This window comes from Salmo trutta, chromosome 28 (genome assembly GCF_901001165.1).
Source record: "Salmo trutta chromosome 28, fSalTru1.1, whole genome shotgun sequence".
In the NCBI taxonomy this organism is placed as follows: domain Eukaryota; kingdom Metazoa; phylum Chordata; class Actinopteri; order Salmoniformes; family Salmonidae; genus Salmo; species Salmo trutta.
This window is the reverse complement of record NC_042984.1, coordinates 25,917,446-25,934,925: the sequence shown is the minus strand read 5'-3', so window position 1 is coordinate 25,934,925 and position 17,480 is coordinate 25,917,446. Positions and strand designations below refer to the sequence as shown.

Here is a 17,480-nt window from a genome sequence, read left to right as displayed (position 1 = left end):
GAAAATTCTTGCAAATGGGAACATATTTAATGGTCATGTATACATATAGTGCCTTCAGACAGTATTCACACCCCTAGACTTTTCCCAAATTTTGTTGTGTTCTAGCCTGAATTTAAAATGGATTCAATTAGATTTTTTGTCATTGCCCTACACACGATACCCCATAATGTCAAAGTGGAGTTGTTTTTTGAATTTTATTCAAATTAATACAAAATTTAAAGCTGAAATGTCTTGAGTCAGTAAGTATTCAACCCCTTTGCTTTGGCAAGCCTAAACAAGTTCAGGAGTAAAAATGTGCTTAACAAGTCACATATTAAGTTGCATGTGTGTGCAATAATAGTGTTAAACATGATTTTTGAATGACTAACTCATCTCTGTACCCCACACATACATATCATTGTAAGGTCCCTCAGTCGAGTTGTGAATTTCAAACACAGATTTAACAGCACGAGCGGTCTTCCGTCCAAACTGCTCTCTATTTTCCCTATTGTAGTAGTTCTATGCTACTCTCCCAACCTTGGTTGTTAGTCAAGGTGATTTGATTCAAATCCATATGGGCACGACCTGCTGAACATTTTGTGAAATTGGAACAATGGTGGCCAATATTTCAAGCCTTAATGCACTCGTGGGATAATTTGTATATTAACCGGTGAACGGTTATGCAGAATTTTCTGCTTCAACATATGAATAGAATAAACCCCGTATCAAAACAGATTTAATTTCATGTTGATGAATTGGGCCTATAACAGTGCCACTGCAAGACAAGTAATGGTATTACATATCTTCATGTTAGTTTAACCTTCATTATTTCCAACCTCATACAGAGGGTTGTTCAAACAAACCTGATTGTTGAGTGTGTAATGGATCGATGATGTTTACGATATACATCAGATCTGTGAGCTATATCAAAATCTTTTGGAATTGTTCAGACAAAAGTACACCATTTCTGAATTAGAGTTCTTTACAGGGATTTACTCCTCTTCTTATGTCTGATATGTGAGATTCTGTGACATTCACAGTATGCTATTTTCCATTAAGCCTCTGTTCCTCTCCGGCAGCAGTGATTCCAGCAGTAGTTCGAGTGATGACTCCCCAGCACGTTCAGTTCAGTCTGCTGCCATCTCCGCACCTTCAGCTCTGGCTTTATCTGCCGTTGACAAGGATGAGCCTCGAAAAAGTTTTGGTGTCAAGGTCCAGAATCTTCCTGTGCGTTCTACAGGTGAGGATTTGACCCCTTTTCTGCTGTGTATATACCATACATTGTTTAGTCTAGACTACAGGTTCAATACAATGTTAGGATTTGGCAATAATTACATTTGTTGAGTTAATGACATTGTTGTTGAGGCTCTTTGTACTGCAGATATGAATTAGTCACTATGTACAGTGTATTCGTAAAGTATTCAGACCCCTTGACATTTTCCACGTTTTTTGTTACGTTACAGCCTTATTCTAAAATTGATTAATATTTTTTTCCCTCATCAATCTACATACAATACCTCATAATGACGAAGAAAACTTTTACTCAGTACTTTGTTGAAGCACCTTTGTCAGCGATTACAGCCTTGAGTCTTCTTGGGTATAATGCTACAAGCTTGGCACACCTGTATTTGGGGAGTTTCTCTGCAGATCCCCTCAAGCTCTGTCAGCTTGGAATGGGAGCGTCGCTGCCCAGCTATTTTCAGGTCTCTCTAGAGATGTTGGATCAGGTTCAAGTCTGGGCTCTGGCTGGGCCACTCAAGGACATTCAGAGAAGCCACTCCTGCATTGTATTGGCTGTGTACTTAGGGTTGTTGTCCTGTTGGAAGGTGAACCTTCGCTCCAGTCTGAGGTCCTGAGCACTCTGGAGCATGTTTTAATCAAGGATCTCTCTGTACTTTGCTCTGTTCATCTTTACCTCGATCCTGACTAGTCACCCACTCCCTGCTGCTAAAAACATCCACACAGCATGATTCTGCCACCACCATGCTTCACCCTAGGGATGGTGCCAGGTTTCCTCCAGATATGACGCTTGGCATTCAGGCTAAAGAGTTCAATCTTGGTTTCATCAGACCAGAGAATCTTGTTTCTCATGGTCTGAGAGTCTTTATGTGCCTTTTGGCAAACTCCAAACGGGCTGTCATGTGCCTTTTACTGAGGAGTGGCTTCAGTCTGGCCACTCTACCATAAAGGCCAGATTGGTGGAGTGCTGCAAAGATTGTTGTCCTTCTGGAAGGTTCTCCCATATCCAAAGAGGAACTATAGAGCTCTGTCAGAGTGACCATTGGGTTCTTGGTCACCTCCCTGACCTAAGCACTTCTCCCCCGATTGCTCAGTTTGGCCGGGCGGCCAGCTCTAGGAAGAGTCTTGGGGGTTCCAAACTTCTTCCATTTAAGAATGATGGAGGCCATTGTGTTCTTGGGGACCTTCAATGCTGTGCCTTGACACAATCCTGTCTCGGGGATCTAAGGACAATTGCCCTGACCTCATGGCTTGGTTTTTGCTCTGTCATGCACTGTCAGCTGTGGGACCTTCAATAGACAGGTGTGTGCTTTTCCAAATCATGTCCAGTCAATTGAATTTACCACAGGTGGGCTCCAATCAAGTTGTATAAACATCTCAAGGATGATCAAAGGATACCGGATGCACCGGAGCTCAATTTCGAGTCTCATAGCAAAGGATCTGAATACTTACAGTTGAAGTCGGAAGTTTACATACGTTTAGGTTGGAGTCTGTATAATTTGAATAATCTGTCTGTAAACCACTCCACAAATTTCTTGTTAACAAACTATAGTTTTGGCAAGTCAGTTAGGACATCTGCTTTGTGCATGACGCAAGTAATTTTTCCAACAATTGTTTACAGACAGATTATTTCACTGTTTCACAATTCCAGTGGGTCAGAAATGTACATACACTAAGTTGACTGTGCCTTTAAACAGCTTGGAATATTCCAGAAAATGATGTCATGGCTCTAGAAGCTTCTGATAGGCTAATTGACATAATTTCAGTCAATTGGAGGTGTACCTGTGGATGTATTTCAAGGCCTACCTTCAAACTCAGTCCCTCTTTCCTTGACATCATGGGAAAACCAAAAGAAATCAGCCAAGACCTCAGAAAAGAAATTGTATACCTCCACAAGTCTGGTTCATCCTTGGGAGCAATTTCCAAACGTCTGAAGGTACCACGTTCATCTGTACAAACAATAGTACGCAAGTATGGGACCACGCAGCCGTCATACCGCTCAGGAAGGAGACGCGTTCTGTCTCCTAGAGATTAACTTACTTTGGTGCGAAAAGTGAAAATCAATCCCAGAACAACAGCAAAGTATTTTGTGAAGATGCTAGAGGAAACTGGTACAAAAGTATCTATATCCACAGTAAAACGAGTGCTATACGGACATAACCTGAAAGGCCGCTCAGCAAGGAAGAAGCCACTCCTCCAAAACCTTCATAAAAAAGCCAGACTACGGTTTCCAACTGCACATGGGGACAAAGATCGTACTTTTTGGAGAAAGGTCCTCTGGTCTGATGAAACAAAAATAGAGCTGTTTGGCCATAATGACCATCATTATGTTTGGAGGAAAAAGGGGGAGGCTTGCAAGCTGAAGAACACCATCCCAACCATGAAGCACGGGGGTGGCAGCATCATGTTGTGGGACTGGTGCACTGCACAAAATAGATGGCATCATGAGGCAGGAAAATTATGTGGATACATTGAAGCAACATTTCAAGACATTAGTCAGGAAGTTAAAGCTTGGTCGCAAATGGGTCTTCAAAATGGACAATGACCCCAAGCATACTTCCAAAGTTGTGGCAGAAGGGCTTAAGGACAACAAAGTCAAGGTATTGGAGTGGCCATCACAAATCCCTGACCTCAATCCTATAGAACATTTTTGGGCAGAACTGAAAAAGCGTGTGCGAACAAGGAGGCCTGCAAACCTGACTCAGTTACTTACACAAGCTCTGTCAGGAGGAATGGACGAAAATTCACCCAACTTATTGTGGGAAGCTTGTGGAAGGCTACCCAAAACGTTTGACCCAAGTTAAACAATTTAAAAGTAATGTTACCAAATACTAATCGAGAGTATGTAAACTTCTGACCCACTGGGAATGTGATGAAAGAAATAAAAGCTGAAATAAATCTTCTCTCTACTATTATTCTGACATTTCACATTCTTAAAATAAAGTGGTGATCCTAACTGACCTAAGACAGGGAATCTTTACTAGGATTAAATGTCAGGAATTGTGAAAAACTGAGTTTAAATGTATTTGGCTAAGGTGTATGTAAACTTCTGACTTCAACTGTATGTAAATACTTTTTTTTTTTTTTATATATATTTTATTTAAACATTTGCAAACATTTCTAAAAACCTGTTTTCACTTTGTCATTATGGGGTATTGTGTGTAGATTGATGATAACAAATGTTTTAATCCATTTTAGAATAAGGCTGTAACATAAGAAAATGTGGAAAAAGTGAAGGGGTCTGAATACTTTGAGTGCACTGTATGCACCTGAAAGTATTTAGTCAAGCTTTTATATTGTCTTTTTTCCCTCTTTCAGATACAAGTCTGAAGGATGGCCTGTTCCATGAGTTCAAGAAGTATGGGAAGGTGAAGTCTGTGCAAATCCATGGAGCTTTAGAGGAGCGCTATGGACTTGTGTTCTTTCGCCAGCAAGAGGACCAGGAGAAGGCCCTTGGCGCATCAACGGGGAAGCTATTTTTTGGCATGCAAATTGAGGTCATCATCTGGAATGGCCCTGGTGCGTCCACAACTGGTATATAAAGTGGCTTGAGTTTTTCCTAACCACTTAACCTGACCAGGAATATCTCTGGGCTCTACCTTTTTAAACATGATTTATACAGGTTTATGAAAACATTAATTTCTCTTTTTAGAGACTGAAAGCGAGAATGAGTTCCGGCCTCTGGATGAGAGGATAGACGAGTTTCACCCCAAAGCCACACGAACTCTGTTTATTGGCAACCTGGAAAAGACCACCAGCTACCATGACCTGCTCAATATCTTTCAGCGTTTTGGGGAGATAGTGGTATGTAAAATACATTCTGCATGTTGCAAAGGAGATTTTGTGAGGGAGGAATTGCCTAATTTAGTGTTGCCTTTCTTTCCATTCACATAGGATATTGACATCAAGAAAGTTAATGGTGCCCCTCAGTATGCCTTTCTACAGTACTGTGACATTGGCAGTGTTTGTAAGGCCATAACGAAGATGGATGGAGAGTACCTCTGCAACAATAGGCTAAAGGTGAGGACAGCATTATAACTCACATTTTACACAAAACACTTATTTTGAATGTACAACTGAGATTTTAGTTGTTGATAGTAGTGACAGGAGTATTGTCAACAGGATAATATCGTTGATATGTTATTTATCCCTATTTTTACAGCTGGGATTTGGAAAAAGCATGCCCACAACTTGTGTTTGGTTGGATGGTTTAGCCTCCAACATCACAGAGCAGTATCTCACTCGTCATTTCTGTCGTTATGGACATGTTGTCAAGGTAAGCCTGCTGCTTATTCCTGTTTAAGCCATTTTCTCATGACACATTTCATTTCATTCCACATGTTATCTAAAGGAAGATCAAATAGTTTTGCCAAATTTTTGTCATACTTCTCTCCCCTCCCACCACAGGTTGTATTTGACAGACCCAAAGGAATGGCCCTTATCCTGTATAAAAACATTGAATATGCGCAGGCCGCTGTCAAAGAGACCAAGGGTTGGAAGATTGGTGGCAACAAAATTAAGGTCAGCAAAAAAAAACATTTTGAACTAGAATGCCTGTCGGTTGGGGAACAGGCCAGATGATTGAAGACCATAGTCCAAACAATCATTTTTGTCCACCTTATCAATTTCCATGTGTTTTGTTTGCAGGTGGACTTTGCCAATCAGGAAAGTCAGATGGCTTTCTATCGCTCAATGCAGGCATCTGGGCAGGACATTCGCGACTTCTATGAAATCCTATCTGAAGGAAGGTTTGTATAATTTAGCTCTAGATTTCTTTTGTCACAGATCCCCCATTGAAAAATAATATAATGATTTTGGTTCCTGTGTATATTTTTGTGTTTTTCAGTGATGAACGCAGGCCGCAATATGAGTTTGCAATTGAACGGCCATTCTTTGACAACAGTGTGCGAACACCTGGAGGAGCCTTAATAGAAGACCCCCGTCGCAAGTTACCTGCCAGAGGCCGCGAGTCCTACACTGAATGGGACCCATACCAGGGAGATTTCTATGACCCACGTTACTTTGATGACCCGCGTGAATACAGAGATCACAGAGACCCCTATGAGCAGGACATCCGCAAATACAGTTACTTGCAGAGGGAGCGTGAGAGGGAGCGCTTTGAAACAGACCGTGAACGTGACCATGGGCGGAGGACAATTGAACACAGCCAGAGCCCTTCTCACCCTAATCGCCCTGTCAGTCCTACAGTGTCCCCCTCTCTCTCTGAGCGTCTACCAAGTGACTCTGATCGCCGCATTTGCTGTAGATCCTCAGAGCAAAGTGGCAGCTGCAGTTCACTCTCACCTCCAAGATTTGACAAGCCTGACAAGGAACACCCTGACCGGCATAATAAGAGTGATAAGCCAGAGAAGGAGAGATCCTTTGAAGTTGAACGTGGTATTGGCGGTGAAAAGGAAAGGCGGGCCGGGCGCAAGGAGAAAGGTGAAAAGGAGAAAGGCGAGAAACTGAGGCTGAGGAAATTTAAGTTGCTATCTCCCAGCATTCCATCGCCTGAGACGGACCCTGAACTTGAAAGAGAAGGTAGTCCAGGCCTTCGAAGCAAAGTCAGCAAGTTTCCTCCTAAGGAAAAAGAAGGCTCGGGCAAAGGACAGCTAGACCTACCACCTTGTGTGGTGCAGCTAACGCGTGTGAAGGAGAAGGAAGGAAAATCGCTTGGTCATGCTGTCCTAGAAAAACAAAAAAGTGGGAATGACAGTATTCGGCTTGAATCACCTTCAAGTGACCAGAACAGTCCTCCCTTTCACATAAAGCCTCAAAAAGGAGATATAATCAAGCATAGAAAGGTGCCCAAAGACAAAAACATGGCAAGACTGGTTGAAGTTGTAGAAAATGATGTTAAAATGAAAGCCAAAATACATATGAAAGCTGGCCCTGGGTTTGATGGTTCTAACTCTGTGGATGTTGACCGTCTAGCTGCACGAAAGAGGCGTTTTGAAGAATCCATGCTGAAGACCGATCGACTGAAGAGGGCTAGTCAGGAAGAGGAAGAGTGTGGTAGATTGGGACTCAGGAAGCCAGCTGACAGTGCAATGGCAGAGGAGAATGAGGGTGACAAGAGCCTATTGCAAAAAGGGGTTCATAAGAAAGAGCATTGCAAGGCTAAATCTGAGAGACTTGTTACTGTTTTAAGTCCTAAAGATAAACAAGAGTCTGATATTGTCCCCATGGGAATGGGCCTTGGACTCAGTTTGGAACTTCAGTCACGACTTGGAGAACCAACAGAAGATGAAACTGATCCATTAGACCCACCCTGTCTGAAAATGGAGTTTTGGGGATCAAAAATCCAGAGGAGTTCAAGTCTCATGAAAATCTCTGATCATGGGAGTCTTGACCAAGACCCATTCAAGGTACAGCTGCAAGAAGACAGTGGCGAGCAGGGTGTAGGACTATACAAAAGCAGAGGGGAGACTGAGGAACGACTTGCGTCTGACATTGACCACTCTCAGAGCTGCAAAAAACAAATGGAACAGAGCCAACGGCTTTGGCAGAAGCTAAAAGAGCCTGACAAATCAGATAAAACTGAAAGCCCACAAGGCAGCAACACAGAGGACTTTGAATGTCGCAGTCTGTTGCATGAGGTAGGAAAATCACATCAAGATGTCACACATGATTCTCCATCTAACAAACGTAATAAATCTGATAGTTTTGACTTTGACTTGCTAAGTGCTAAGAGAGAACGACACTACAGGTCTTCCCAGGAATTAAATGAAGACCTTTGCCAGAGTGTCACATCCTTTTCTGTCTCTGGTCACTTTCCCTCAAATGAAGAAGTGTGTGCTTCCCAGTTATCACAATCAGTTACCAATAAAGAGACTAAAGACTCTCCTAAAAAAGAGGAGAAAGTCTACTCACATGTAGATTCATTGAAATACAGCTTGGACATGACACCAAATAGTCTCAGTTCCCCGAACACAGAATTTCCTATGTCTAAGACAACATTGCTTGGGTGTGATGAAGAGCTACTCCAACGATGGGAGAGCGGAATCAAATCTGACTTCCTCAGAATGGACATGACCTTCCCCAGTAGCATTGTGAAACATGAAAGCATTCGCAAACGTCTTGTGCGTGAACTAGAGCCTGGAGAAGTACAATCAGATTCAGATAATGATGGGGAGAACAAAAAACACTCCCCTAAGCCCAACACCTCACTGTCCTCTATCCTCAGGGAACGTGATGAAAGGTTGACAGACCTGAAGTTCTCAGGCTCCCTGGAGAAGAATAAGTTCTATTCTTTTGCATTAGATAAGACTATAACTCCAGACACAAAAGCACTTCTTGAGCGAGCCAAGTCATTGTCCTCCTCAAGGGAGGATAATTGGTCCTTTCTTGACAGAGACTCTCGCTTTGCAAGTCTTCGCAGTAGATCAGACAAAGAAAAGGTAGAGTCTGCACCACGACCTATCCCGTCTTGGTACATGAAGAAGAAGAAGATTCGTACTGACTCTGAAGGTAAACTGGATGACAAAAAGGAAGACCCCAAAGCAGAGGATCAGCAACGGCAGGAGCTGTTTGCCTCTCGTTTTCTTCATAGTTCAATCTTTGAGCAAGATTCACGGCGTTTGCAACATCTTGAGCGCAAAGATCCAGATCCTAAGTCGGGATTTGGTAGACATCTTTCCAAACAGGATTCTGTTGAAGGACAACCTGAGCCAGGAGGAGTGGACCTTCAAGAGCCCATAGTGCTTTTTCATAGCCGCTTTCTAGAGCTTCAACAACAGAAGGAGACCTCAAGGGACCACTTTCCACCAGAAATTGAAAGCGTTGATGTGGTTGATAAGAGTGAAGGAGAAGAAGTTCAGAATGAACAACAAGAAGGGTCTTCCAAGGTTTCAGAGTTCATGCAGAAGGCTGATATTAAATCAGTCGGCCCTTCTCTCATCCTGCCAATTTCACTGTTTCTTCCTTCACCCAGAGAGATATTGCCACAGCAGGAGAAAGAGGCTGTTTTAACTTCCTCATCGGAACAGACTGTCTCACCGATTAAAGAGGAAAAAGTGGAACATAATCGTGATTTGTCCCCACCCCAGTCTCCTCCACTAGTAGAGATCCAACCACCATCCTCGATTGTAATCACACCCCTACGGTCTGTCTTTTCAGAGGCTGAGGTTAAAGTTGAACTTAGAGAGGAATTATGTGAACCCAAAGTTACAACTGAAAGCAATATTACAGTGGATCATGCGTCTATCTTTGATGATAAGCTTCCCACTCCTGGTGCCTCATTAAGTTGTTTTGATGCAGAGGCTGCCGAATTCCCCTGCTCTGCTTCCCCCAAGATTGAAGAGAATATGAACATGGTAAAGATGGAGGTCCAACCAGAGAAACCAGATTCTAAGGACTTTGACACACCTCAGAAATCTGAAGCTTCCCATGAGGTTCACATGCCAGTTTCAGAGGCTGAAATGAAACCAGTAAAGCCAATTCGCAAACAACCCAAGAGTAAAAGGGCTAAGCCAAATGTGTCCGTAACACAAATCCTGAAGCCCCCCGAAACAGTTGTCTCTGAGAAAGCAGTTACTCGAAAGAGTGAGCGAATTGACAGAGAGAAACTGAAAAGGTCTTCATCTCCACGAGGAGAAATATCATCAGAGCCTATAACCACAGCCAAGTCACCAGTTCATGCCCTTGACCCTGAGAATGAATCAAGCCTATTCCTCGGAAGGACTAGACGCCGAAATGTTCGGTCTGTTTATGCCACACCATCTGAAGGGGAGTCCCAACCACCAGGTAAAGAGGTGGTGGAGTATTCCCGCGCCACACGTAAACGTGGTGTTGACAAAGATCCAGTGCAGCAGCTGCAGCAGGACACATTGAACACATCTACTAACACAAGGCGAGGTCGCCCATCCAAGTCACGCAGGCGAGGGGAAGATGTGTCACCAGTGAAAGGAGACTCACAGAAAGCAACAGAGGAAGACATTGATATCAAAGAGCCTGTGAACACTGGAGAGGGTTTAAGAATGTCTGAGGGGTGGCATTCACCCCGTATGCAGAAAGTGCAGACCGCTCAAGTGTCTTCACCTACTGGAACCTCTGTTGGCAGGAGAGCAAGTAGAGTAGACAAACAATCTGAGAGTGCAACATCAACAGGAGAGAAGTCGGGTGAAAGTACAAATACTGAAGAGCCTGAGCCCAAAATAAAAGATAAGTCTGAAGAAGCAGGGACATTATTAGAGGAAGCAAAGCAATGCTTGCCAACACAGAAAGACGAAAAAGACAAAGATCTAACTGATCAAATTGCAAAAAAGTTATCTGAAGGGGACATTGAGAGGATAGAATCTACTCATGTAGAGAAAAGACAACAATCTGAAAAGAGTGGGAAAGTAAAAGCACCAAGGTTGACACAAAATGCCAAATTGGTGACAGAGGATAAATCTCATTGCTTGAGAAACTTTGAGATTCGTGTCAGCATAGATGATGTGAAAGGGTTGCTTTGCTCTGGGGAGGATGAGTCTGTATCTTTTGAGACCACTGTTAAAAAGGCCAAACCAGGAATACCAGATAAAGAAGAAACAAGGACTCAGTATCTGAAAGAAGCATCAGAGCTCAGCCCAGAGGAAAAGGAAGTTCTGTTAGACCCTGAACCACCGGTGGACCCAGCAGCTGCTCTTTTGGCACGTCAGATGGAACTGGAACGGGCAGTGGAGAATATTGCAAAACTTACAGTTGAGAAACCTATTCAACCCTATAAGGAACCACCTGCAGAGCCACGTACCCTACTGCCCCCTGTCACTGTAGAACCAGAGGACGAAATGGAGGGGGAGAAGTCTGCTAATCCTGCCAGTGAAACCGAACTGGCTGCTGCCATTGATTCCATTACTGCTGAAGACATATCTACTGATACAGATGGGTTCACAGCTCCTCCCACTTACACTGCACTTGTTCCTACCCCAGAGCCCCTGGTCTCACCCTCTGCAGATGAGATTTTGGAAACAGAAACACACATTATTGACCCAGACCCAGAGATGGGAGTTCTGATTCCCAGTGTCAAGCCCTTGATGCTAGATGCTAAAGCCTCTGAATCATCTTTCTCTGGGGCCTCTGCCCAAGATGATTCCCCTCCACCAGAAACACCCAAGAAAACAGGGAAAGCAGTCAGAGCTAAGACTCCAAAGAGGTCCAGGGGACGAAAGGCTTGTATCAACAGGAAGGGAGAGACTGCTGAAGATGTACCAGAAGCTGAGACCTCCCCTATCAAGCTAACAGAGTCCATTCCTGAAGACATGGAAATCATCAACTCTAAGTCAGCTACTGCTACAGCAACAGTGGATGTCACATGCACCATGACTGTGGACACCCCTAAGGAGGCAGAACAACCTGCTGTGGAACAACCCGTACCTGAAGAATCTGCCTTTCACTCTAGCACCAAGAGTCCTCCTCATTTCAGAAAGTTACAACTATCAGCAGTAGCCCCTGCTCTTTCTTCCTCCCTTGCCCTCAAACCATATCCAACCCAATTGAATGTCCCTCCACCCCGCCCAGGCACGATGCCTGTTTCACCAGACTGGCTTCCCAGATCTGAAGAAAGTAGAATTCATGCTACTCCTGCAATTCAAGTTAATATAGTCACCCCCTCTGCACAAGCAGTAACTGCACTTGGGAACCAGCCAGCAAATCCACCCATGCCTCCTGATACTAAGGCATCGGATATTGACCCTAGCTCCAGCACTCTAAGAAAGATCCTCATGGAGCCCAAATATGTATCAGCATCAAACAGCAATGCCATCCCTACTACAGTCCTAACGACAACGCTGGCAGACATTCGCATGTCAGAGAATGAGAACTCGTCTGACACAATGACCGCTTGGCACAAGCATCTTAAAGACAGAACCTCGCCTTTGATACCACATCCCACTTTTCAAAAACCTTCCCCGCTCACAGAGACCCAGCAGAACTTTGGAGAGAAGATGGTGCATTCAGTAATTTCTTCGCCTACTACCTCTGTCATCAGCCGGATTCCAATGCCCTATGATACTGAGGAAGCACCTCGAATCTCCCTAAGTAACCGTAATGCTGGCCTATCTTTACCCAAACAGAAATTCGGATCAAGTATGAACGAGAACAATCGTTACCATGGAGTGGATGCGGCAGAGGATTTGAACAGCAGAGGATGGTCTGTAGTTGAGAGCACACCCTACAACACAGACTCCAGTCCTGGCCTCAGGGTGAATACATCACAGGGTGTGGTAGTACTAAGTTACTCAGGGCAAAAAACAGAGGGACCTCAACGGATCAGCGCCAAAATTAGCCAGATCCCACCAGCTAGTGCAGTTGACATAGAGTTCCAGCAGTCTGTCTCTAAATCTCAGATTAAGCAAGAACCGCTTACCCCATCCCAGCCTTCCACCCCCAAGGGACCCCTGACACCCACAGGGTACGGACACCCTGGGGTACTCTTAACTGGCCAGTCATACAATTTTCAGCCTGTCATCTCCACCATTAAGCAGGAAAGTCCTGGTTCTGACAAGTCAGAGTCGTTATATCACACTGGACTTCAGGGTAGCACAGTAATGATGATTCAACCAAAGATGATTCAACAACCGGTCACTAGTCCTCAGGTATTGATGTACAAGAAAGGGCTTGGAGTAGAATCCATACCAATGCTGGCAGATATGGCAAAGGCACACCAGACATCCAACCTCAGTCCAATCATGAATCCACATCACCCATCTTTGACTGGAAACCGTATGAGTCCTAGTCCCAGTACCCCAACTGATCAGTCAGTCCCACACCTCAAGCAAGAGCCCTATTCCCCTCGAACAACAGGCCACTCACCTTCACCCTTTGCCAAAGTTTGCCCTCCCAGCAACTCAATGTCCCCCCATGGCAGCTCTATGGTTTTGCATCCTGGTATGCCTGAGATGTCTCTGTACATCTCCAGTATGCACCACCCCAATCCAGAGCAGTCTGTTATCATGAGCCCAGTGTCGCATAGCGTCACCCAGTCAGTGTCTATGGGTCGCCTCTCTCACAGCGAGGTCAGGATGAACACCCCACACCTTTCTGGAATGAATTACGGAAGACGGGCGGATTTTCTACCATCTTCCCACACTGGGCCCCCTCAGCGCTCCAACATGCCAGCCGTGATCAGAGACATGGTGGTGCAGTCCCATGTGGCCCCCACTCGGGGAGCCTCAGACCGCAGCGCCGAGGAGGACATAAGGCACTACCACCAGGGGCTGTGCAGATCCTCTGCACCCCAGTTCCAGTCAGATGTGATGATGACGCAGGCAGAGAAACAGAGAGGGCTGCATCACGCAGGTCTACGTCTGGACCAGTACAGCATGGCCTCCCGAGACATCAGAGACATACGGGACATGCGCATCCTGATGCACCATCAGCTAGGAGAGCACACCATCGCAGAGGGACGTCAGTCACGAACTCCTGAGGCAGGAGCAACCTCAATTACCAACATTTCTGCTGCTTCCAATAGTCCCTTGGTTGGAAAAGGCATGACACAGATGGGGAAGGAGACTCCCAAACCATTGGAAGCAAAGATGTCTCACCCACCTCATACCGAGAGCAGCAGGATCATGGGGGTCCATTCATCCGTCCCTGTTATGGTGTCTCCTCATCATCCTCAAGGGATTCAGCTGATTCATCCAGGCGGCGCTGGCTCCTTCCCAGTGTACAGGGATATGCGGGGCTTCCACTCCCAGTTTTCCAGTCACTCTTCGATGGGATTTAACCTGGCTTCCCGCGGCATCACACCTTCCCAGGTCAGAGAACAATGCATTCATGCTTACATTTAGTTCATTAGTTTATAAGCTTTCATCTGTTCAGTGTTTTTGCCATAGTATTTTCAGTTAGGATTGACTTTTACTATTACATTGTTTCTCTCCTACATGATTACTTCTATGCATGCAGCACTGTAGTCCTATTTGTTACTAATGTTTCTAAACATCTTGTTTTTTATTTGTTTCCTCAGGATGGTGATCTCAGCCACAGGGGAAAGCTGTCTCAGTCACTATCTGCTGGGTCACTTGGTGGAGGATGTGAAACCAAGTCGGACAACTCCCACCTCCGTCACACAACCTCCATGGACCTATCCCACATGCCCCGGATACAGAGGGACACCATTTCACCCTCTTATACATCTCCCATGGCTCTCTCCCACAAGCAAGAGCTAGTTCTGCAGAAGGGCCCACCAGTCTTCATGTCGAGCACTCCAGCAGCACCCCTCTCAAGTTTCTCAGAATTGCGCCCTGAGGGTAAACTGGGGCACTCAGGATACCGGTCCGTCGATATGGTGCAGCTTTTAACGGTAATGAGCCTGATCATGGGAATTAGAACAATTACTAGAGGGACAATACTGAAGATATTCAGTCGTCATTTGTAAGATTAGAATTAGAAATCTGTTTAGGTAATATTGCTTGTACTTAAGATTTAACCTATTTATCTGACCTGTCTTTTCTTTACTTTTGTTTGTGCAGAAATACCCCATAGTGTGGCAAGGCCTGCTGGCACTGAAGAATGACTCAGTTGCCGTGCAGCTCCACTTTGTCTCTGGCAACAATGTGCTGGCTCACCATTCACTGCCACCCCTGGAGGGAGGTGCCCCACTCCGCATTGCACAGAGGATGAGACTGGAAGCGTCCCAGCTGGAGGGCGTGGCTCGCAGGATGATGGTGAGATGCTAGCTGTTCGCCATTAAAACAATGCAATTTATCACGATTCTTAGGCTCTTTGGTGATGTTTTCTGTTCAGGCAGCTAGTTCTCATTACAACTGTGAATGTAAACATGCTTAATATTTCAGTAGAAAAGCTCAACCGATTTAATTGGGTTGTTGTTTACAGGTGGAGAATGACTACTGCCTCTTGCTAGCTCTGCCATGTGGACGAGATCAGGAGGACGTTCTCAGCCAGACCCTTCTCCTGAAAGGAGGCTTCATCACCTACCTACAGAAAAAACTGGCAGCTGGGATCATCAACGTCCCCAACCCCGGCTCTAATCAGGTATGTTGTGCATTGACTGTTATGGCATGTAAGCATCCATTTTCAAACAGACCGGTTCCTTTCTGTATTCAAGTAAACATTAGTTGGAGATGGGAGTATGCTACTGAACTGACTTCAAACCATGTGTTTTGTCTATTCCTTCCCCAGCCGGCATATGTGGTGCAGATTTTCCCACCGTGTGAGTTCTCAGAGAGCCACCTGTGCCGGCTTGCCCCCGACCTCAACAGTATCTCCAGCATCTCCCCTCACCTCATGATTGTCATTGCCTCCGTGTAATACCTCTCCATAAAAAAACTCAATTTTCTTGAACCCACCAGAACCAAGCCAACACCAGCCTTTTTGGACTTTCATCCAGTTTAGAAAACTGGAAATGCCTCATAGTTTGGATGGGTTTGACCATTTTTTGTTTTTAAAATATGTATTTCTCTTCACCAAGTCCTTAAATCATCCTACCACCTCTGATTCCACAACTCTCTGCCTTTACAGAGAGCATACGGAAGGGTGGATTAGGAGTTTTGATGATCAATTCTATGATCATCCATTTTGCTTTTGCCATTGTTGAAGGTTAACTGGATTGCGTCTTGATTTTCTAAGCGTTCAAGGGGACAAGGGAACTAAATTAGAAGGATGGCTAAGGGATGTTTTTTATCCAAATGTTTGATTATTTTTTTTGGCGCAATGACTGGTCGGAATTGTTTTCTATGTTGAGAAAACAAAATCAAAAAGGAAATCAAAAACATGACATTTTTACAGGCAGAGAAAAAAAGGACATATTATAATAGACATGCTCCAGTGACCAATCTTTTGTACTTTTATTCTTCTACCATCTGCCAATTTAATTTCCTTCTACTTCATTTCCAGTCAGCTTGCCTCAATGTTCCATCCCCAGGAAGCTATATGGGAATTTTGAGTTGTACAGTTTATACTTAATGCCTCAACAGGAGACTATATATATATATATATATAATTTTTATTTGCCTCCTTTTCAAGTCTAATGTTTAAAGATTAAAAAGATTTAGGGAGACCAAGTGGATTACATGACAGATTATCACTTTTAAAATGTTGGGGGTATAGAGGGGTGGCAACTGACAAGGACCCCAACAAAACTCAGTCCAGTGACATTTATGAACCTTTGTTTTTACAATTGATTATGTGCCAAAATGTATTTTTCAAAGGAAAAATCACCACAATGTCTCTAAATAATCTGAACCTATTTTCATACTTGAATTTGTATTCGTCACTCAGATCTACTGTAATAGCCTCTGTTTTTGATACATTTTCTTCATCAGCCCAACCTGTTACAGCCTACTGCTACTCCATTGTGAAATCCTGTCCTCATTTCCATTGAGTACCATTAACAGTTCTATTTGAGGTTCAATTGTGGATACAATTTAGCAAACTAGTAAGCATAGTCCTCTCTCCTTGTGTCCTCCACTGCCCGCTACTGTTCCTCTGAAAATACTCCTGGATACCAATATGTGTTCCCAGTCAAAAAGCAAATTACTAAATGACAGCTGTAGCTTAACTTGAAGAAGTAAAGGGGAAATCCAATCCATGAGGCAACAAATGTGACTTGAACTTTAAACAATGCCAGGAATGGATGTGTAAACTGTCCATCTCTTTCCTTTCTCTGAACTAGTGTCTCCCTGAGCCAATGCTGTAAATACTCATGTTCCCAATCTGTGCTCTTGTGTACTTTCCCTTATTAAGGTCTCCGTTCAGGGTCCTCATATTTTGATTTGTGTTACAAAACAAGGCAGTCTGAAAGAGACACAGCTAGTTGTGAACCGATGCAGAAAGTAAACCAGGATTCTCAGTTTTTGTTTTGTAAATAGTTATATTACTGCAGGCTGAATACTCATGGTAATGTTGAAGGCACTTAATTTTGATATACAAATGACAAGAAAATACCAAAAAAAATCTTACTGTCTTTTGATCAAATCTTATTTCATAATTTGTGTATTTTGCTGTTCCTTCCTCTATGAGGACACTGTAAAATAGTTGTTTAACATACTTACAGATCATTAAATGGTCTGTCACTCTTGATTGGCGTTTTCTTGATTGTGTCAGTTGTCTTGGTATGGCTTGTTCCACTATAGATACATTACTGTATGATAATATAATGCCAACAGTTTATCATAATGTTATTACTATATGTTGCAGTGCACCTTGAAGTCACAAGATGTCAGCATAGGTAAGTATTTTGCATGTGTCTGTAGCCTAAAGCCTACCATGGCCATTTTAGGTTTTGAGTCTGAGTCCTATATCTGCACTATTAGTTCACAATC

At 43.9% G+C, this 17,480-nt stretch overlaps 1 protein-coding gene across 4 annotated transcripts in view; it reads left to right on the top strand.

Annotated features, from left to right (window-relative positions):
* The window catches only part of LOC115165874 (msx2-interacting protein), a 39,866-nt gene extending 22,628 nt beyond the window's left edge, over positions 1-17,238 (top strand). For 2 of the 4 annotated variants that reach the window (XM_029719320.1, XM_029719323.1), the window contains 12 exons: positions 1,059-1,219; positions 4,537-4,752; positions 4,871-5,022; positions 5,113-5,238; positions 5,381-5,494; positions 5,626-5,739; positions 5,866-5,966; positions 6,065-13,955; positions 14,165-14,500; positions 14,670-14,864; positions 15,034-15,192; positions 15,340-17,238. In XM_029719320.1, the coding sequence (XP_029575180.1) occupies positions 1,059-1,219; positions 4,537-4,752; positions 4,871-5,022; positions 5,113-5,238; positions 5,381-5,494; positions 5,626-5,739; positions 5,866-5,966; positions 6,065-13,955; positions 14,165-14,500; positions 14,670-14,864; positions 15,034-15,192; positions 15,340-15,468 (9,694 nt within the window). In that variant the 3' untranslated portion in view covers positions 15,469-17,238. The remainder of the gene's footprint in view (positions 1-1,058; positions 1,220-4,536; positions 4,753-4,870; positions 5,023-5,112; positions 5,239-5,380; positions 5,495-5,625; positions 5,740-5,865; positions 5,967-6,064; positions 13,956-14,164; positions 14,501-14,669; positions 14,865-15,033; positions 15,193-15,339) is intronic. The other 2 variants (XM_029719321.1, XM_029719322.1) reach the window with 2 other exon arrangements.
* Positions 17,239-17,480: the final 242 nt, after the last annotated feature.